Source organism: Synchiropus splendidus, chromosome 3 (genome assembly GCF_027744825.2).
Source record: "Synchiropus splendidus isolate RoL2022-P1 chromosome 3, RoL_Sspl_1.0, whole genome shotgun sequence".
Classification (NCBI taxonomy): domain Eukaryota; kingdom Metazoa; phylum Chordata; class Actinopteri; order Syngnathiformes; family Callionymidae; genus Synchiropus; species Synchiropus splendidus.
Genome location: NC_071336.1, coordinates 18,516,214 through 18,537,565, shown reverse-complemented (window position 1 = coordinate 18,537,565; position 21,352 = coordinate 18,516,214). Strand labels below are relative to the sequence as shown.

Here is a 21,352-nt window from a genome sequence, read left to right as displayed (position 1 = left end):
ACTTCCACAAATAAAAGCATACAGTACATCACATAGAGTCTTGAAAACATTGAATAACATTAATAAGGTCATATTCTAAATAAACCTTAGTTTATTTAGAAACCAATAGTTTCTAAATAAACTAAGCTTCTTGTTACTATTAAACCAGTAGTTTAATAGAAACGAGACCTTGAATGCTGCAACTGTATTGAATTTATCCACAAATGTGTGAGATCTAAAATTGTCATTTTCCAAGCCCTTATCAAGATGTGATAATGAGAAAAAAAATAATATCACAAAATAATGTGATAATTATAATGAAATAACATGATACTAATCCCAAAAAAATCCCTCTGCTGACAGCTCTGAGCTTCCGTAGTAACACGATGATCATACATGGATGAAATAATTATTCAAGCAAACAAAACGAACAAACATAAAAAAAATTTACAACGCTACATTGATAAAGTCAATAAACAGTACAGTCACTTGGTGTAGTGTATCACAATATATCCAGTTGTCCTGAGGTGCCTGAATTTGCTTTACTGAGATGCACTCCTACTGTTGCTGGTGGTTTCATCAAAACACCCTCGTCCTCTGATTTTCTGCAATATAAGGACATTATTCATGAAGATTCCTGTGTTGTCTCAAATAAAATCTATGTATGTATATGTGGATATATGCACGAAGGACTTACGGGGGTTCAGCGTGATCCTGCAGCTGAGTGTTGCGGGTCTCAGGCAGAAACAGGCACAGAACCCCGGAAGTGATGGGAACGATTCCATAGATCAACATGGGGATTGTTTCATGATACATGACAAGAAGTTTGACCAATGGAGCCAGTATTCCAGCCACTCGAGCAAACGCTGAGTTTAGACTGACACCACTTTGTCTGTTGGTACAAGAAGCACCACTTAATTACCAGTAGTTTCCCAAAAATTTAATAATTTTACCCTCAAAACTACCCACAGTACCTCACGTAGGTGGGGTACAGCTCAGCTGTGTAAATGTAGATAACTGCAAAACAGCCTGTCCCAGTACATTTTCCCAGAACCGCAGCAGCAGTTACCAAAACCGGGAGATCTGCCAGAAGAGACAATCAGCATGATCAAACAGTGACCACAAGACATTACTCCATATATTTGGTCTAAGGTGATCTGTGGTGTAAAACTGTTTCTTGAATTTCAAAGGTGGACTGAAGTCCAGTTTTAAGTGCACATTTTGAGCACAAATGACTAGTTGTGCTGGGTCTAGTGTGAAAGAGAAAAGAAGGCTGGGTAGGTCATTCCTAAAATAAGGCAATTATTACCTCAGTCAGCATTTTCAGATCCAAAATGATATGGGTGGATCATGTGAATATTGGGAGGGGACCTTAATGGCTGCACGAAACACACACAACTCCACAAAGAAAAGTCTTAGGTTTACTCCAACAGAGAGTTGCCTCGAGCTGAATTCAAGTCTCATTCAGTGAATTAAGATAGATGTCCTTTATTTGTCCCGCAGTGGGGAGTTGCAGTACCTTTAGGAATTGCAAGTGTTACGAGGCAAGCTAGTCCTGTAAAAGAGAGCAACCCTGCCAGAGAACGCCTCCTTCCAATGTAGTTCATCAGAGGCAGGACGCCAAAGCGAGCAGGAAACTCTACCAAACCGAAGATGAACTGAGTGAGGTAGATGTTCAGACCAAATCCACCCACATTCAGGCTGAGTCCATAAAAGACCAGACTAGTTCCAAACCTGTCAGCAGAGAGGAGGGTTATCCATATCTGTATTGTGGTACTTGACACCATGACTCAGAATAAACCCACCACTGGTAGCTCATGATGAGGGCACGTTTCCTCAGTGCTGGTGTTCTGAGGATGTCGATCATGGTGCCTGTTTTAGCCGTGCCTTCATCCTCTAGCTAGAAGGCGAATAAGTTGTATCAATACATGATGAGATTCTTCATCTGTGGTTGCAGCCTCACCTTCTCCAGGAGATGATCTGGAGCTGCTCTCCCGTTGACCTTTGCTGCCCAGCGAATCATCCGTATGGCCTCCTCCTTCCTGCCCTGCGTGAGGAGCCAGCGAGCCGACTCTGGCAGAACCCTGGTGGTCAGCCACCAAAAGGAAAGTTACTCCTGTGTTAACTGACTGAGGTATAAATGAGTGTTGAGCTGGTCTCAAAAGCAACTCACCAATAAAATATACCCAGCACGAGAGCAAGAGGACTGAAGAGAACTAAGTGCAGGATCCTCCAGTCGCGGATTAAGTAGGTGATGCCAGCCAGCATCATCAGTCCGAGTGAGTAGAAACTATGGCAGATGGTGGCGCACAAAGCAAATTTGGAGGATTCAGTCCACTCTCCACCTGTTAAAGCAGAAGAAACACAAGATTGCCTTCCGTATGTTAACTGAGTTTGATTGAGCAGGCCGTCAAGAGTTTAACACTTATATTGGGATGGCTTGGTTCTTCTCATTCTGGCATGGAAAATCACATTTCCACACTCTTTCTATGTGCTCTGTTGCCTTTGAAAACATTGTCACACTTCCGAAACATAAAAGTAAAATGTTCAGCCAGCAGCTCTAAACTTCACCAGGTTAAATCGTAAATGTAGTGCAGGATAGTACTGCTGTGTGCCAGGTTAAATACTTTTTTTAAGTTTCCACATGTTCCCCAAAAAAACCCTCAATGAGGAGAACACAGGTGATCAAAATTCAGAGAGACAAGTGGGTCATTTACTCAAAGCGCAGTTGACACTGAGCATGGGCCAGGGGCTGTTGCACAGAAGTAGAATAAAGAAATGGAGGATATTTGAAAAAGCCTGACTAGAACTAATTTGATGCCTGGATCATCGTGTCCTGGTTTAGAAGAACCACAAGGCCTTTGCCATTTACTTGCCAATCGCACAGACCTGAAGATACTTTCAGGTCAACAGTCCATTCAAAGGGGCGACCTGACTTTAGCCAAGGTCCACATGTGGATTTGGTCGAACGAAGCAGGAAGAATCAACTCAAACAGTCACAGCCTTTCATTAGACTTTGACCCTGATGTGATCTCCATTCAACAGTTCTCAGTATCTAATACCAGACACTCCTATGTGTGTAAACAACTCGTACTTACATAACCGTACACTGTAATGTTCCCTGTAGCCCTGACGGTGACACTTCCATGTGACCTCTGTCTACACTGAAGACAGCATTGATCAGTCATCAACGATACTTTCACTTTTCTCAAGTGAGAACTTTGTCATTTGATCACAGGGATCAATAGGGTTCGGAATGAATGTCGACTTACAGGTACAACGTTTGCGTGATTCTTTGTTTGAATGAAAGGGGGACTTGCCTCATCATGTTACAAGTCATCTACACTGTTTGGATGACGAAACCTCACTGTATCATGTGAAGAAGTGGGAGTGATCAACGTTCATCCATTTCCAAGAGATTTACTTAAAAGATAACAAATACGGTGCCTACATGAAACTCTCCCTTTCGCTGACAGATCTAGCGATGTCGTTGAACTCTCATCACGAAAGCTTGTTCATCTCACCTGCATAGAACAGGGAGAGAAGAAAGACCACCACAGCGCCACAGTCCACTCACCGATCACAAATCCGTTTGCGATGATGCCTGCGATGGAGATGCCACTGAGGAATTTAAGAACCATGTACACATAGAAGTTGGGTGAGAAACCAGCACCGACCCCAAACAGGAACAGCATGAGGAGTGAAAGCAAGACCACGCGGCGCCGACCAATCCTGAGGAGAGAAAGGACTGAGAATGTCTATGGCTGTACAGGATGAGTGGCCGCACCTGTCTGCCATCGGCACCAGCACCAGCGCTCCGACCAGAAGTCCAGCCATGTAGATGGACTGAGACGCCTCTATCAAGCTGCTCTGGTCGCACACCAGGTTGAACTGAGAGCAGAAAGCAACACATGAACACACGGGAATTTGGATAAAAATCGAATTCACTATTTTCAAATAACACCCACAAAAAATATTTGAGGGATGCTAAGTAGAATACAAATTAATAAAACGTTCTAAAATGAGTGAAAAAAAAAAGGAAAACTACTCATTCATTTCCACTTTGACAAGAATAATGATCTTAAAGGCGGTCAACAACTACTTTCAAACCGCATGGAAAATACTGTTTAGTGTGAGCCTTTATGCTGAGCCTTTATTGTGTTGCAATCAGCAGGAGCCCAGTAAGTGTCGTATCGACACACAACAGCATTGTCATCTGCAGGTATAATAATAGCAGATACAGTGGTACCTCGGTTTTCGAACGTCTCGGACTTCGAACAAATCGGAGTTCAAACACAAATTTCGAGATTTTTTTGCTTTGGATTTCGAACAAAAATCCAGAACTTGATCGCCCCCGAAAAAGCCGAAAAAAAAAAAAACGTCAACATCAGCTGACCCACGTGCTTTGTTATTGTGTATAACGCAGCCTCTGTATGCAGACGTGTCCCGTTAGCTCCATTTACTGACTGTTTTTTCTTCATATTGAGGTGTAAAACCTTTCCTGTCTGGACCGTGGTAGAGTGTCACAGGGGAGGTGCTCGCTCTCGACACCTCCGAGGCTGGAGCGCACACTCCAGGGTTTGATGTCCTGTTGTCGGCTGGAGCTGGGACAGGGATGAGGCGAGTCTGGGACAGAGCGTTACTTGGTTTATGACTTTGTCACAGCCAAACTGCACAGAAGCGCACATTCAGAGCTGGACACACACCGGGCACCTCTTCACTTCTGGAGAGACGTCACTCACTCGGCAACACCTCCCACATGCAGCGGCCACACACATAGACGAACAGTGCACCTGCAGCAGACACTCTACATTCACTCCTATAAAAAGCTTATTGTAAGGCTTGGAAAGCATTATTTCTTTTTCCATTAATTGTGATGGGAAAAATCAATTCAGATTTCGAACAAATAGCTTCTCAAACGGCCGTCTGGAACGGATTGTGGTCGAGAACCAAGGTACCACTGTATATTCAGTCTAAACAACGTGACCAAATTCTCTGTCAATATCCTCTTCAGCTACTGGCACATAAACAGACGTCAGAAGCCACACAATCGCCTGTATATAGTATATAACTAACATGCTTGTATCATCTCATGTCACTGATAACTAGACTTGCCCACCTGCCATAGAGTAAAGAATATAGTGAAGTGAAGGAAGGAGGGGAACGGTGCCAGCTAAGCAGCAGGACTTCTGAGTCGACTCACCTCGGTCACCAGACTGGAGGACCCACTGGGCTTCTCAAACTCCGACCCGTTGATACACGCGGTGGTGGTGTTGAGCCCGTACTTTTCGATCCACTCCAGATCCCAATCCACCGGTGTGAACATTCTACAGCTTTCGTAGTTTCCATCTCTGTCGACCGGGATGGTGAGATTCTTCTGCCTCTCCTCTGTCAGGTTGGGCGCCTGCTTCAGGATCCAGTCTGTGTTGCAGTGGTTTGGGAAAGTCAGGCCTGTGAACACCTGACTAATGATATCAAAAGTTACAAATAGGCTTGGGAGGCATAACGCTGCAACCACGCGCTTTTGGAAGAGGCCAAACTCCCCGATCTCTTTCAGGACCGCAGGAAAGGTGCTCATGTTTGGTCCCTCAATGTCCTGACGTGTCCACAGGTAACAGCAGAGCTCTCTTACGTCAGATCAATCATTGCAGTTAATATATAAACTGAAAGTCTGGAGATTGAAGTCCAGTTGGTGAGCAGGTGCCAGGTATGTTGTACAGGGTCTATCGCATCACACTTTCACTATATTTATCCCCATCATATTGCATTATTTTCAGTTACCAAAATATTGCCAAACCATCGTTTTTTTAGAGGAGGGATTTATTTGCTGTCAATTATAGGCAAATTATTTTGTTGTACTTTTTTAAATTCAGATTTGTAACATGATGATCATACAGTGCATGCATGAAACATAAATGAAGAGACTAGCATTTATGAACACTGTGTAGCATAAAAAACTCAGATGTCATACCAGGAAGCATTTTTAAATGGAATAAACAGGAAGCAGGAAGACAGTTGGTGGAGTGTATCACAGCACCTCCAGTTGTCTTGGTGTGTTTGAACTTGGTTTGCTTGACGGCTTTCCTTCTGTTGCCCAAGGTATCATCATAACACCTTCAACCTCTGGTTGTCTGCAACGGAAAAACATCCTTTGTGAAGATTCCTTTCTTGTATCAAATCAAATCAGGAGATATGAATCGTAGCTGGACTTACAAGTCTTCAACGTGATCCTGCAGCTGAGTGTTGCGCGTCTCAGGCAGAAACAGGCACAGAACCGCAGCAGTGATTGGAACGATTCCATAGATCAACATGGGGATCGTTTCATGGAAGATGACGAGAAGTTTGGTCAACGGAGCCAGAATTCCTGCCACTCGAGCAAACGTGGAGTTTAGACCGACACCACTCTGTCTGTCAGTACGAGAAACACCACTTCATTACCAGTAGTTTTCCAAAGGTTTCCCATTTTCACCCTCAAGAATCCCCACACTACCTCACGTTGGTGGGGTACAGCTCAGCGGTGTAAATGTAAATCAGTGCAGAACAACTAAACGCAGCAAATTTTCCCAGAACAGCAACAACGGTCACCACAACAGGCAGATCTGATGGAGGAGAAAATCAACACGATCAAGTTGGACACACACGCACGACAGAGAACGTCCGTGCGTTTATAGATCGTAGAAGGAGACCAGAGATCAAGGAGGAACCCACAGTAGTTGCACTGGGAATAGAGTACCTTTAGGAATTGCGAGAATTCCAAGGCAAGCTAGTCCTCCAAATGAGAGCAGCCCTGACAGAGGGTACTTCCTTCCTAAGTAGTCTATCAGAGGCAGGACTCCAAAACAAGCAGGAATTTCAACCAAACCGAAGATGAACTGAGTGATGTAGATGCTCAGACCAAATCCACCCACGTTCACGCTGAGTCCACTATAGACCACACTAGTTGCAAACCTATCAGCAGAGAGGAAGAGAGAGCAGAGTTTACTATTATTTAGGATTAAGTGACAGCAGAGGCTCCTTGGGGCTTAAAAAATGGCTCCATTTGCTTGAATGTTGGCTGTTGGCAGCATTTTAGCTGCATTCATCAATCTGAACACATCAACTGTGGTATTCCACAGACAACAAACTCTCTCTTCACAAACCATCAATCATGAAGATTACGTACATTTTATTTCTGATGGGAAAAGAATAGACATCTGACCGAGCTTCACTCATCGAGGAGTGCTGCAGTCCACTCACCGATCACAAATGCTTTGGCAAGAATGCCAGAGGAGGAGATGCCACTGAGGAGATGCCACTGAGATTTCTATTAAGCTGCTCTGGTCGCACACCAGGTTGAACTGAGTGCAGAGACATACATGAAAAACATAAGTGAAAATGGAAAAATAAAACAAAGAAAGAAAAACAAGCTCAGACAGCTATAAACCAGGTAAAAACGTCCTAGTTAGCATGAATTGAATTGATACACGCGGTGGTGGTGTTGAGCCCGTACTTTTCGATCCACTCCAGATCCCAATCCACCGGCGTGAACATTCTACAGCTTTCGTAGTTTCCATCTCTGTCGACCGGGATGGTGAGATTCTTCTGCCTCTCCTCTGTCAGGTTGGGCGCCTGCTTCAGGATCCAGTCCGTGTTGCAGTGGTTCGGGAAAGACAGCCCCGTGAACACAGGACTCATGATATCAAAAGCCACAAACAGGTTGGGGAGGCATAACGCTGCAAACATGCGCTTTTGGAAGAAGCCAAACACCCCGATCTCTTTCAGGATCTCAGCAAAGGTGCTCATGTTTGGTCCCTGGGTGTCCTGACTTGTGTCTACAGGAGACTGCAGAACTTCACCACAGTCAGACTCATCTTGGAAGTTAATATTTAAGCTGACAGTGCGGAGATTGCTGACCATGAGCAGGAGCCTTGTGGTTTAGGGTTCATCAAGGACCTTGGACTTCAGGGAGAAAAAAAAATCCCTTTGCTGTCGTTAATTTTTAATATCTCAGTCAGATGACTGAGAAATGATTCATAAAAATTACATTTGACAGGCAAAAAGTGAGTCTGATCTCACGCTTGAGTTCATGAACTAATGTTATGAACTCAAGCGCTTTGATAACAGATACAGGCGATGGCTTGTTTAAAGAGATGTTGATCTTTAGATTAAGCAGCAAAAAACCACAGTAACTTTAACCTCTGACTAGTGATGATACTGTGGAGACTGTGGGTGAGCACATGCCCCTCACTGGTTAGAGTCAAGATGATAACATGAGTACTAGTGAGGTGGCAAATGATACAGACACGTGATACTCTCACGTGATCCGTGGGTCACTTTGAAGAGGACCACATCATGGTAACCCACGGTTTAAGAGTTCTCAACACGGTTATCAATGACAAACTTAACTGATGGTGTCTTTAAAGAGCTTGACGTCAGGAAGCGCGTTCATGTGAGCTGGACAGAATCATGGGATTGATGACGTGCCGCTTGCTTACTTCACAAAACGTTTAAACGCTGCTGCTTCATTCAAGATGGCACAGACGATTGCTGGCCTGGAATTAACGTGTGTGTTATTTTGCTTATTTTTATGCTTTGATGGTGCATCTGCGTGTTCTTACACACAGGATCAGTTGATGAATATCAGAGCTATGACTCTGTCTGACTTACTACCAGTATTTTGGGTGTCAGTTTCGGAGTTAGTTCACCTTTTGGCTGGGCGGAAGAGACTGAGGAGGAGAGGGAAACGTGCTGGTGCGCTTATTCACATTCGCCGATGAGGATCTCGCATTCTGCTTCCCGCATTCCGCACAACTCTGATACCGGCCTCCCTCGAGCTGCAGTGGGACTCTCTGATCACTTGATGGTTCATCTTGTTTCCACATATAAGCAGAAGCTGAAGCTTTCAAAGCCTGTTGTGAGGAGCATGAGGATCTGCAGGCTTGTATGGAGACCACAGACTGGGAGGTGCTCAGGGCTGCTACCAATAATCTGGATGAGTATACAGACACTGTGACTTTAATAAACCTTGGTTCACAGCAACACTCAGCCAGATTAGACGGGAGAAGGAGGCAGCTCGCAAGAGTGGGGACAGGAACTGCTACAAAGAGATGAAGTATCGGTTTCAGAGGGAGCTGAAGAAAGCTAAGGCTGCATACTCTGACAAACTTACGCAGCAGTTCTCAGCCAATGACTCGGCTGCAGTGTGGAGAGGGCTTAAGGTGCTCACTAACTACAAGCCACGTGCCCCAGGACCTGAACAACCTCTATTGTCACTTTGAGCAGCCATATTGCACCAACACCTCTGTGGTCTCTCCAGCCCTATGTTCCACTTTACAACAAAGGACTATGCTGTCTCTTAGTGAAGACAGTGGAGATGGTCATAGACTTCAGGAGAGTAACAGTTTCTCTGTCCCCTCTCACGTTGGCTGGTTTACCTATTCCTATTGTAGACTCCTTCTGCTACCTAGGAACCACCATCACTGAGGACCTCAAATGGGAGCCAACCATCAGGTCCCTCATCAGGAAGGCCCAGCAGAGAATGTTCTTCCTGAGGCAGCTACGAAAACTACGACTGCCGACGAAGTTGCTGGTGGAATTCTACACGGCCATCATCCAGTCCATCCTCACCTCTTCTATCACTGTCTGGTACAACAGTGCCACCTCCAGGGACAAGAGCAGACTGCAGCGCATCGTACGTTCTGCTGAGAAGGGGATCGGTTGCAGTCTGCCACCTCTGTCTCCAGGACCCAGAGACGTGCAGGTTGGATCAGAGCCAACCCTTCTCACCCTGGACATGGACTGTTTGTTCCTCTTCCCTCTGGCAGGAGGCTATGGTCCATCCAGACCAGAACCTCCCGTCACAGGAACAGCTTCTTCCCCTCGGCTGTCAGACTGTTGAATTCGTGAACAGCCTTGTTGTTATTTTATTGTATTTATTTATTTTTATTTTACTTTGTTTTATTTTATTATTTCTTTACTTTTTGACTGCACGTTATTCCAAAACACTTTCCTAGTTAGTGGGCTCCCCACTGACCAGGGCAATAAATTTGATTCTGATTCTGATTCTGATTCTGATGAGTCGGCTTACAAGAGGGAGGTGGAGCAGCTGGTGTCCTGGTGCAGCCACAACAACCTGGAGCTGAACGCCCAGAAGACAGTGGACATGATCATGGACTTCAGGAGAATCACAGCTCCTCCGTCCCCTCTTATGTTGGCTGGTTCACCCATTCCCATTGTGGACTCCTTCTGCATCTTGGGAACCACCAAGGACCTCAAATGGGAGCTGGCCATCAGGTCCCTCATCAGGAAGGCCAAGCAGAGAGTGCTCTTCTTGCAGCAGCTATGGAAAATACGACTGCCGACGAAGTTGCTGGTGTTTTTTCACTCTGCGTTTTCCAAAGCTTTCCGAGTTAACAACATATCCCTTATATGGTTCATTCTCTCAACCGTACAATAACCTTTGTAGATGAGGTGAAGCTGTAGTGGTGGTGTTGGTACCGAATGTGTCACAACAGGCTGATTGTTTTTTTTTAATGTTTTAATGAGGAAGAGAAAATTGAAAGGATTTGTCGGCACTTTCTACCACATGCCAAATATTTATATCCGCAAAAATCCTCACCTGAACTCATTGGCTACCAACAAAAAAATGCCTGTCAATGGTGTTCTGTTCAGCCCATTTGAAGACGTCATGAAAACAACAAAATTCATGCGCATTACGTGAAGAGCAGGAATTATATGGTGATGATGAATATAAATGACGGTCATCACAATCCAGTTCTTCTTTTGTTTCAATACTTTCATTAGTGACGCATTAAGCGTTCAGTTGAGTGACATCATTCAAGCTGAAGTACGATGAGACTTTCAAATCATCACTATTTGACGCTGAGTGCTCCTTTGGGCTGTTGCAGTATTGGCACCTCAGAGTATGGCATAGACAGTGTGACTGCCAACACATTTCTGGGGTGGGAACAGTTGATCAAATTGAAAAGCATTGCTTCAGGACAAGACCTACTGTATCTGTTGGATGAGAAGATGTCGTACTGCTTCTGTTGCTGCTGATGGTGGTCAAACAGGCCACTGGTTTTCCATCTTTCTTTAATGGCCAGCTGCATAAAATCTGGCTGTTTTGGTGCTTTGGTCTTTGTTTTCTTCACCTAACAAATGATGGAGTTACTGATTTTTTTTTTTTTTAATCTATACCCATTTATTTTTCGTCAGCCACACTTTTACAAGTGTTGCATTTTCAATGTAGAGCTGTTATGGAAAATACATGGTTAACATTTTTTTAATAGACATTTTATAAATTTATAAATTTATGTGATGATGTACATGAATGTACAAACAAAACGAAAAGGCAATAATGCAGAATGCAGTTATGAACAAAGCAATACATAGACGCTGAAAACACTGAGATTTAAAACTCTCAAAACATATTAAGGCATCACAAAGCATGTATGAGTGGAGTGGCTCACAACACAGTCAGTTGTCCTGGTGAGCTAGAATTTGGTTTGCTTCTGAAGATTTTCGTCTGTTCATCATAACACCTTTGTCCTCTGACTTTCTGCAACGCAAAAACATTTTTTGATCAAGATTCCTTTCTTGTGTCAAATGAAATCAGGAGATATGAATCGCAGCTGGACTTACAAGTCTTCAACGTGATCCTGCAGCTGAGTGTTGCGGGTCTCAGGCAGAAACAGGCACAGAACAGCAGCAATGATTGGAACGATTCCATAGATCAACATGGGGATCGTCTCATGAAAGATGACGAGAAGTTTGATCAACGGAGCCAGAATTCCCCCCAGTCGAGCAAATGTGGAGTTTAGACCGACACCACTCTGTCTGTCAGTACGAGAAACACCACTTCATTACCTTTAGTTTTCCAAAGGTTTCCCATTTTCACCCTCAAGAATCCCCACACTACCTCACGTTGGTGGGGTACAGCTCAGCGGTGTAAACGAAGACTATGGAAAAACAGCATGTCAAAGCAAATTTTCCCAGAACAGCAACAACGGTCACCACAACAGGCAGATCTGATGGAGGAGAAAATCAACACGATCAAGTTAGACACACACGCACGACAGAACGTCCGTGCGTTTATAGATCGTAGAAGGAGACCAGAGAGCAAGGAGGAACCCACAGTAGTTGCACTGGGAATAGAGTACCTTTAGGAATTGCGAGAATTCCAAGGCAAGCTAGTCCTCCAAATGAGAGCAGCCCTGACAGAGGGTACTTCCTTCCTAAGTAGTCTATCAGAGGCAGGACTCCAAAACAAGCAGGAATTTCAACCAAAGCGAAGATCAACTGAGTGATGTAGATGCTCAGACCAAATCCACCCACGTTCACGCTGAGTCCATTATAGACCATACTAGTCGCAAACCTATCAGCAGAGAGGAGGAGAGAGCAGAGTTAACTATTATTTACGATTAAGTGACAGCAGAGGCTCCTTGAGGCCTAAAAAATGGCTCCATTTCCTTGAATGTTGGCTGTTTACATGGATCCCCTCAAATTACCATTGAGTGTCAAACTCCTTATCAATAGCTCATGTCTTGATTGAGTCCACTGTACTTCACCCCGAGGACTGACTGGTTGTACTTGATGCTATGACTCAATAATGAACTCACCACTGGTAGCTCATGATGAAGGTACATTTCCTCAGAGATGGTATTCTGAAGATGTCGATCATGGTGCCTTTTTTAGCCGTGCCTTCATCCTCCAGCTAGAAGGCCATGAGTTGTGTCATTACATGATGAGATCCAGTGGTTGCAGCCTCACCTTCTCCAGGAGATGATCTGGAGCTGCTCTCCCGTTGACCTTTGCTGCCCAGCGAATCATCCGTATGGCCTCCTCCTTCCTGCCCTGCGTGAGGAGCCAGCGAGCCGACTCTGGCAGAACCCTGGTGGTCAGCCACCAAAAGGAAAGTTACTCCTGTGTTAACTGACTGAGGTATAAATGAGCGTTGAGCAGTGATGTGCAGTCAGGGGAGGAAGGTGAGGCGCTGTGCTCATGCAGACAGCTGCGCTGTGGCGAGACCTCAGCGGTGAAAATAACTACTGTAGAGCACGGCAATATTCATTTCAGCAAATTTGTCTGTCAATAAAATGGATGTTTATCAGCCATTAATAAAGGCGAAAACATGTGAGTCATCAAACATCGCGAGTCCCGGACCGCTGCCCTGCACTGCGCTCCGGGGCTCAATTTTCCTGCAGCTCCCAGCTGTTGTTTTTGAACGATGTTGTTTGTCCAGACAGCAATCAGACCCTTTACTGCCCGACATGTTTGTGTGGAGTTGCGGTGTACACGTAGTTTCCAGCGTCTAGCGCCGAGTTGCCTGAGGCAAGAAGCTCACCACCCGCTCGCCAAACAGCAAAAAGGTATGACCATAATAACGTTTTTTGCTTATTTGTACACTACAGTTTCTATGTCAAAAAGCTGATAGAACCTAACTGCTGCCAGTCAAATGGTGAGTAGGATACTCTGTAGGGTTCATGTGTTTATAAATCTGATTGTTCTGAAGTCAGTGCCTCACCGCGCGTCACTGGTGTTGAGGTGGTCTCAAAAGCAACTCACCAATAAAATATACCCAGCACGAGAACAAGAGGACTGAAGAGAATGAAGTGCAGGATCCTCCAGTCTTGGATTAAGTAGGCGATGCCAGCCAACATCATCAGTCCGAGTGGGTAGAAACTATGGCATAATATAGTACACAAGGCAAATTTGGAGGATTCACTCCACTCTCCACCTGTTAAAGCAGAAGAAACATGATATCATCGTCTATGTCTGCAGAGTGTGACTTTTCTTACAACCTCCTTTGGTTGGTTCTCATCATTCTGTTTGAATGATTCATGTGTTGTGCTTTTAAATAAAAAAAAGATCAGCATGTTTCTTATTATTCCCATTGTGCATTTAAATCAGATAAGGGATCTGAATGTTGTTCCTGCGTCATTGAGAAGAAGAAAACAAAGCCTCTGTGTTTGCTCGACGTTTTGCAAATGGTCACCAACTTCTGCACATTGGAATCCAGAAAGAATTGTCATCACAGTTGATCCCAGTACAGCAGCATCCCACGCACCTGACACCTGACTCATCAATAAGTGAGCCAACTGGGGTGATATTTTCACGCCAGGTGAATGACTGTGCTGTCTGAAGATGCCATGACACAATGGGACTCGCGCATTAAAAGATGCAAGTGGTATTCCATTCAATGCGATGAATCAGTGGACTCGAGCGACACAGCCCAGCTCACAGTTTTCATTCGCATGGAACGAAGGAAGAGTTTCTCGCTCTTCTTCTATTGAAAACTACCACCAGAGGTCTTGACCTATTTTGTGAAGGAAAACATACCCTTCGAAAAGCTGGTGTCTATTACCACAGACGGTGCGCCAGCGACGATAGGCCCTCATTCATGGGTTCATTGGGCACTGCAAAAATGACCCGGACTTCCCCAAGATTCTGAACTATCATTGCATTATTCACCAATAAGGTTCTGGATTTTGACCATATCATGGGACCAGGAGGATTATGAACTCCTTTTGGGCATTCAGACGTTTCTAAATACTGTGACCTACTGGCAAAGCTTGAAAAGGACTTTTGTGACGGATTAGGGGACTTTGGAAAAGTTGAAAAACATTTGTGGCAAACCCCAACATGTGCTTGGACATAACTGATCTGTCAGTCTGATCAGGGTTGACTTAGGTGGCTACTCACCACAGTACACCTCTCTTGTCTCATCCATGCAGTGCCAGGCATGTGTGTGGTGTGAATGTGATATTTCACAAATTTCGACTTTTAATTAATAATCTGAGGTTGAGATATTTATTTTTAACCAAGACGCTGAAAATGTTTCTGAAAGAAAATTATGAACTCTTTGTTTCATAATAAGAGTTTGAGCTATTTAGGCCTACTTGCACATTGAGGATGTGTCATGGTTTTGATTTAAATGAACCTCTGAGTTCTACAGATTTTATGTTCAGGTCATAGAACATTATGTCTGTATTGTCCAAATCTAGTTTCACATTTTATTGTCATGGTTTGTTTTTTATTCATAAAGGCCAATAGTCTTCACAAAGGCCAAAATATCTAACCTACTGTAAACTTTAAATTGTATATGTAAGCCTGTGTGACATCCCAAACCCTGCCCAAATTGCCCCTTCTTGCAAAACAATTAAAAAATGACGGTCTTGTTCAATGAAGTGTATCGATAAATATTGCGATGCACTCGTAGCTGTCAGCTGTTTTCCATGTCTAAAAGTAGCTCACTGAGGGGAAAAGGTTGGAGACCCCTGCTGTACATTGTGCTATGCTGTTTGATAAATTTCTATTGGTGTGAAACAACAGAGATATAACCTGAGCAAATCTATGCTGTATTCACCTCCCTTCAGCAGCATTTTAGCTGAATTCATCAATCTGAACACATCAACTGTGGTATTCCACAGACAACAAACTCTCTCTTCACAAACCATCAATCATGAAGATTACGTACATTTTATTTCTGATGGAAAAAGAATAGACATCTGACCAAGCTTCACTCACCGATCACAAATGCGTTGGCAACAATGCCAGAGGAGGAGATGCCACTGAGGAATTTAAGAACCATGTACACATAGAAGTTGGGTGAGAAACCAGCACCGACCCCAAACAGGAACAGCGTGAGGAGTGAAAACAAGACCACGAGGCGCCGACCAAACCTGAGGAGAAAAGGGCGTGTAAATATCTATCCCTCTGCTGTGTGAATGTTTGTACCTGTCTGCCATCGGCACCAGCACCAACGAGCCGACCGCAATTCCAGCCATGTTAATGGACAGAGAGATTTCTATTAAGCTGCTCTGGTCGCACACCAGGTTGAACTGAGAGCAGAGACGTACATGAAAAACAAAATTGAAAATGGAAAAATTAAACAAAGAAAGAAAGAAAAAGAAGCTCAGACAGCTATAAACCAGGTAAAAAGGTCCTAGTTAGCATGAAATGGGCATTTTAAAGCTGTTCCTCCTCACCTCGGTCACCAGACTGGAGGACCCACTGGGCTTCTCAAACTCCGACCCGTTGATACACGCGGTGGTGGTGTTGAGCCCGTACTTTTCGATCCACTCCAGATCCCAATCCACCGGCGTGAACATTCTACAGCTTTCGTAGTTTCCATCTCTGTCGACCGGGATGGTGAGATTCTTCTGCCTCTCCTCTGTCAGGTTGGGCGCCTGTTTCAGGATCCAGTCCGTGTTGCAGTGGTTCGGGAAAGACAGTCCCATGAACACAGGACTCATGATATCAAAAGCCGCAAACAGGTTGGGGATGCATAACGCTGCAACCACGCGCTTTTGGAAGAAGCCAAACTCCCCGATCTCTTTCAGGATCTCCGTAAAGGTGCTCATGTTTGGTCCCTGGGTGTCCTGGCAAGTGTCTACAGGAGACTGCAGAACTTCAGTCTCTACAGTCAGACTCATCTTGGAAGTTAATATTTAAGCTGACAGTGCGGAGATTGCTGACCATGAGCAGAAGCCATCAGGGTTCATCAAGGACCTTGGACTTCAGGGAGGAAAAAAAGTAATCCCTTTGCTGTCATTAATTTTTAATATCTCAGTCAGATGACTCAGAAATGATTCATAAAAATTACAGTTGACAGATAAAAAAAATATTCTGATCTCACGCTTGAGTTCATGAATGTTGTGAACTCATGCGCTTTGATAACAGATACAGGCGATGGCTTGTTTAAAGAGATGTTGATCTTTGATTAACCAGCAAAAAACCACAGTAACTTTAACCTCTGACTAGTGATGATACTGTGGAGACTGTGGGTGAGCACGTGCCCCTCACTGGTTAGAGTCAAGATGATAACATGAGTACTAGTGAGGTGGCAAATGATACAAATTGTAGGAATCTACACCTTTAATGTATCTTCCGTGTGTTCGTTTACTCGTGAGAATGACTACCAAAAGCCCACAACTTAAAATCAAAAAGAATTTATTCCCTGACAGAGGAGTCTAATTACCCTAACAGAGCTCTGGGTCCACAACTACGCCTGACTTAGCCTTAGCTCCAGTGGTGTAGAGTGACAAAGACTATCTGGCCCTGACCCTTTTTATATGCTTTCAGTCTGCAGTCTTCAATCTTGGGGTGCAGTCTCCACTGATTGGTCCTGGTCTTCTTATGGTCCTGGTCGTCCTGGGTCAGATTCCAGATCTTGTGTCACCTCCACCACGTCTGGAAATCCCTTTAGGATGTTTATACATCTGTCCTTTATTGGCGACAATGGCGGAGCAGATGACCCAATCCGGCCTTCTTTGGTATCTTGCTTCTGTCAACTCATCCATTCTCCACCTGGTTAATTGGTTTACGACGCCACAGACGATCTCCAAAAGGTTCCTCATGTCAGATGCCATTCCCTTATTCTCCGCATCTGTTGAACTCAATCTTATTATTATTTAACAAAACATTATAAAGTAATTCAATTTAATAATATAGCTTAATTAATATATTTATTTTGTAATTTAATATTATTCCCATAAGACACATGATACGCTTCGATCCGTGGGTCACTTTGAAGAGGACCACATCATGGTAACCCACGGTTTAAGAGTTCTCACCACTGTCATCAAGATGAAACTTCACCTTAAAGCGGCAATAAGTAGTTTTACCAACATTTGCTTTTGCCGGCGCGCTGGTAAATGACTGTAATTGCAAATTGTCGTGATGCCGAGTCTCTGGTGAAACAACAAAAAATGTCATCACGGATGGCAATATACACGACTCTGTCCAGCTTATACTTGCAGAGGGAATCGGTCGACATCAGGAATCCAACATCATGCAGCCAGTGAGGAGAGCCAGGATCCAGTGAGAGGCTGAAGCAGCTGCAAGACTGATGGACCCAGAGAATAAAACTTTATTGCACGTTTCAGAATGAAGAAAATGGAAATGTTTTGACATTTACTCAGTTGGTGACAGCAAACCACAATCTTTCCGTGATGAGAAAGCCATCGTCACGGGCCATCTCCTTCACGTCTGGCTGGAATGCACTACTTGAGTGCTTGAGTTCCGCGAGCAACGCACATCACTCATTGTGACTGAAACCAGAAACTACTAAACTATTCTTCTTTCCAGAAGTTCCAGAACAATTGCCAGGGATGATGAAATGTGACGCTAGTCGCGTCTCTCAGATCAGGGGACAGCATCTACTGATAGAACACGAGATATAACCGTTACACTTGTCCAAACCAGATGGACTACAAACGCTGCTAATGACAGTGAATGGACTATTTTGTCTGTCTGCTAAATGCTTGTGGACGTTCGCCACCGACGTTAGCTGCTAGAGGCTAATTTCAGAGGTAATCTATTTTGCTGGCTCTATCTACACTGTACTGTGATAAGCACAATAAAATGAGTAATGGACACTTACACGTTTGTTATCATCTCAAAAATAAGATCCACACGTTTGATAACACACCCAAGGCCAGCGGTAAACACAAAGAATGACTGACAAGTCGAGTAGATCGCCACTTCAGGATCAAAAGAAAAGCCTTTCGTGGAGTTCAGTTATTGCCAAGCTGTAAATGCATCTCCTATATTGACTCTTGTCTGGGATCTCGCTCCGTCTTCTTGGACTCCTCACTATGAACTCATGCTTCTACCACGATATAAAGGATCAGCTCACTGCTGAGGTCCCTCTGCTCTCTCTGATATTTGTTAACATGTTGTGCCGAAGGCTGTCTTTGTCGTCAGAATAGGATGCAAAGTCAAGTTTCACAACGTCAAGATGTTACGCCATGGGAGTGAGGATGGGATGATTGAATACATTTATTCAACAAGGAGCCTATATGCACAATGGGAGGCTTCATACTGTAAGTCCAACTTCTTTATTAGTCCAAACCAGTGTTCGCTATCTTTGTTTATCTTATCTTGACGCAAATATATTGACTTGGAGCATTAGCAATGCACGACCAGACTCACCTGCAGTTATTACAGCTTACCTCATCCAGTCGTGTTAACTGGTGCCGTGAGAACGTGACCAAAGAAAAACTGGAGGGTGAAAACAGGCATCTGTCATGTCTATTGACGTTATCCATTCCCCGAGTCTGACTCAATCTACCATGAACTGTAGCCGTACTTTTTTTAATTTCCGTTGTGTTGGAACACTGTACGGAACACAACGGAAATTTGGATAAAAATCAAATCAATTTTTTATATATATTTTGAACACTCACAAAAATATTTTATCGATGTTAAGTGGAATACAAAGGTAAAGGAAAACTACTCATTCATTTCCACTTTGACAAGAATATTGATCTTAAAGGAAGTCAACAGCTACTTTCTACGGAGCCCTGGATGTGACATGCATTTATTTTTTATCCTGAGATAACAATGATCTCAAAATGACATTTATCTCATGATAATTTGCATCTCGAGATAACAGCTATCCCGAGATAATTTTTCTGTTGAGATAACAGTAATCTCGTGATTATTAGTACCTTGAGATCATTTTTATGTCAATATACAATCGTAAATATCAGCGCATGCATAACTGCCTCTCTGGCAAAGCATGTTGTAGACATCCACCTGTAACCACAATGTCTCCCATGGCTTCATAACTGTTGTCAACATTGTCAATCGCTGTCAGCCAGTCAGAATATTGCTGACGGCAAAGTCACTGCGCTTTTAACACCCTGATCTTCTACTAAAAATAATACCACAGGTAGCTAAGCTATACATATTACACATCCCTGGAAGTGACATGCATGCAAACTCCGACCTGTTGGTACACGCAGCAGTGGTGTCGAGCCTGTACTTTTTGATCCAGTCCAGATCCCAATCCACTGGCGTGAACATTCTGCAGCTTTCGTGTCCATGTTGCAGTGGTTCAGGAAAGACAGCCCCATGAACACAGGACTCATGATATCAAAAGCTAAAAAAAGGTTGGGGATGCATAACGCTGCAACCATGCACATTTGGAAGAGGCCTGATCTCTTTCAGGATCTCAGCAAAGGTGCTCATGTTTGGTCCCTCAATGTCCTGACGTGTCTACAGGTAACAGCAGAGCTCTCTTACGTCAGATCAATCATTGCAGTTAATATATAAACTGACTGTCTGGTTGGTGAGCAGGTGCCAGGTATGTAGTACAGGGTCCATCGCATCACACTTTCACTATATTTATCCCCATCACATTACATTACTTTCAGTTATAATTACCAATATATTCCTTTAAAAATCATCAGTTTTTTAGCATAAGGAATTCTTTGCTGTAGTCAAAAACTCCTCTTTGGTGGAAAAGTCATCAAACACCATCCAAACAAAAATGTCAAGCTGTGCTGTTGCAGCGGAGTAACAGACTCCGCCTTACTTTTGTGGTCCCTAAATAACCTCCCTCCGCCATCGCCGTCATTGCCTCGATTACAATCCCGCCATCAGTGAAGGGCTTTTTGTGTTTCAGTTGCCACATTTGCCTTCTTCGGCAGTTTGATGAACAGAGACTGCTGTCTCACAGGGCTGATTCACACTGCGCACTCTCGAGACAAAGAGCGTTTGGCCCAGAATTCGGAGATGTGAACGCAAGCCAGTCGGGTTTTGGCCTCAGACTTGATCCCGGCTGGAGAGCAGCACCTTGTCATGGGAAACTCTCCACGCCTCAGGCGACTCGGCGCTAGACGCCGGAAACTACGTGTACAGCGCGACTGCACACAAACATGATAAATGCCGGGCAGTAAAGGGTCTGATCGCTATATGGACGCACAACATAATTCAAAAACAACTTCGCAAACTCCCAGAACACTGAGGTTTGCAGCTGGGAGCTGCCCGACTCTGGTGTTGTGGAGGAGTGCAGTGGACCGGGACTCGCAATGTTTGCGGGTGTTTTTTCTTAGGCTGGGGGGACGGATTGGACACCCGAGACAGAGGTTACATTTAGAACAGATACAAAATGTGTCATTAAAATGTGCCATAAATCGCGAGTATATCTTTGGATGATGTAAAACATGTATATATGTTTAGTCCATATCATTCCATTGAACATAAAGTGCATAAAAGCCAAACCTATTTTGTCTACACACAGGCTGTAACCGATCAATATTCACAGTTATCATATATGTTGCACTAGGTGAAACAGGAATAAACCACATGGAGAGTCTGTCAAACATCAAGAAACAAAATATGTCAGAACATCAGTTCAATAAATGTAGAGATGGGAAGATCAGAGTTTTCTGTCTCTCACACTGCATGAGTTTAGTTACTGTGAAACAAACTTAAATCACGCGTTGATCGCAGATCTGAGCGTCAGCCATCCCATACGCGAGTGTGTTTACTCCCAAGATGTGGGTAGCTGCGACATTACGCCGGTAAACAAATATGGCGGTCGAGTTAGGGCTGCAAAAGGGTCAAGAATCCGTGAATTTCCATTGTATTCTGCGAAATTACA

The 21,352-nt window shown here is 44.0% G+C and overlaps 3 protein-coding genes across 3 annotated transcripts; all 3 read right to left on the bottom strand.

Moving 5' to 3' along the window:
* Positions 1-672: 672 nt before the first annotated feature.
* On the bottom strand, positions 673-5,557 carry LOC128755968 (solute carrier family 22 member 13-like). Its single transcript, XM_053860084.1, has 9 exons — positions 5,183-5,557; positions 3,767-3,870; positions 3,557-3,711; positions 2,153-2,324; positions 1,943-2,063; positions 1,785-1,879; positions 1,499-1,713; positions 954-1,062; positions 673-871 (listed from the first exon to the last, which is right to left on the bottom strand). The coding sequence occupies exons 1-9, from the start codon at positions 5,555-5,557 to the stop codon at positions 673-675; spliced, it is 1,545 nt and encodes a 514-aa protein (XP_053716059.1).
* Positions 5,558-6,188: 631 nt separating this feature from the next.
* LOC128755967 (solute carrier family 22 member 13-like) lies at positions 6,189-7,761 on the bottom strand. Its single transcript, XM_053860083.1, has 5 exons — positions 7,433-7,761; positions 7,216-7,368; positions 6,713-6,960; positions 6,470-6,578; positions 6,189-6,387 (listed from the first exon to the last, which is right to left on the bottom strand). The coding sequence occupies exons 1-5, from the start codon at positions 7,759-7,761 to the stop codon at positions 6,189-6,191; spliced, it is 1,038 nt and encodes a 345-aa protein (XP_053716058.1).
* A 3,836-nt stretch (positions 7,762-11,597) lies between these two features.
* Positions 11,598-16,322, bottom strand: LOC128755966 (solute carrier family 22 member 13-like). Its single transcript, XM_053860082.1, has 9 exons — positions 15,948-16,322; positions 15,697-15,800; positions 15,487-15,641; positions 13,525-13,696; positions 12,730-12,850; positions 12,579-12,673; positions 12,120-12,334; positions 11,879-11,987; positions 11,598-11,796 (listed from the first exon to the last, which is right to left on the bottom strand). Exons 1-9 carry the CDS (start codon positions 16,320-16,322, stop codon positions 11,598-11,600), a joined length of 1,545 nt encoding a protein of 514 aa, XP_053716057.1.
* Positions 16,323-21,352: the final 5,030 nt, after the last annotated feature.

What these genes read in the sequence shown, in the direction of transcription:
- LOC128755966 (XM_053860082.1), bottom strand. Translation starts at nt 16,322, where the DNA reads ATGAGCACCTTTACGGAGATCCTGAAAGAGATCGGGGAGTTTGGCTTC. An exon ending in CTGGTGCCGATGGCAGACAG is followed by an intron (nt 15,642 to 15,696) that starts GTACAAACATTC and finishes TTTTCTCCTCAG; the next exon opens with GTTTGGTCGGCGCCTCGTGG. An exon ending in CTGTACCCCACCAACGTGAG is followed by an intron (nt 11,797 to 11,878) that starts GTAGTGTGGGGA and finishes TCGTACTGACAG; the next exon opens with ACAGAGTGGTGTCGGTCTAA.
- LOC128755967 (XM_053860083.1), bottom strand. Translation starts at nt 7,761, where the DNA reads ATGAGCACCTTTGCTGAGATCCTGAAAGAGATCGGGGTGTTTGGCTTC. An exon ending in TGCCAAAGCATTTGTGATCG is followed by an intron (nt 6,961 to 7,215) that starts GTGAGTGGACTG and finishes CCTAAATAATAG; the next exon opens with TAAACTCTGCTCTCTCTTCC. An exon ending in AATTCTCGCAATTCCTAAAG is followed by an intron (nt 6,579 to 6,712) that starts GTACTCTATTCC and finishes CTCCTCCATCAG; the next exon opens with ATCTGCCTGTTGTGGTGACC.
- LOC128755968 (XM_053860084.1), bottom strand. Translation starts at nt 5,557, where the DNA reads ATGAGCACCTTTCCTGCGGTCCTGAAAGAGATCGGGGAGTTTGGCCTC. An exon ending in CCTCCAGTCTGGTGACCGAG is followed by an intron (nt 3,871 to 5,182) that starts GTGAGTCGACTC and finishes TTCTGCTCTCAG; the next exon opens with TTCAACCTGGTGTGCGACCA. An exon ending in GTGCTGGGTATATTTTATTG is followed by an intron (nt 2,064 to 2,152) that starts GTGAGTTGCTTT and finishes GCTGACCACCAG; the next exon opens with GGTTCTGCCAGAGTCGGCTC.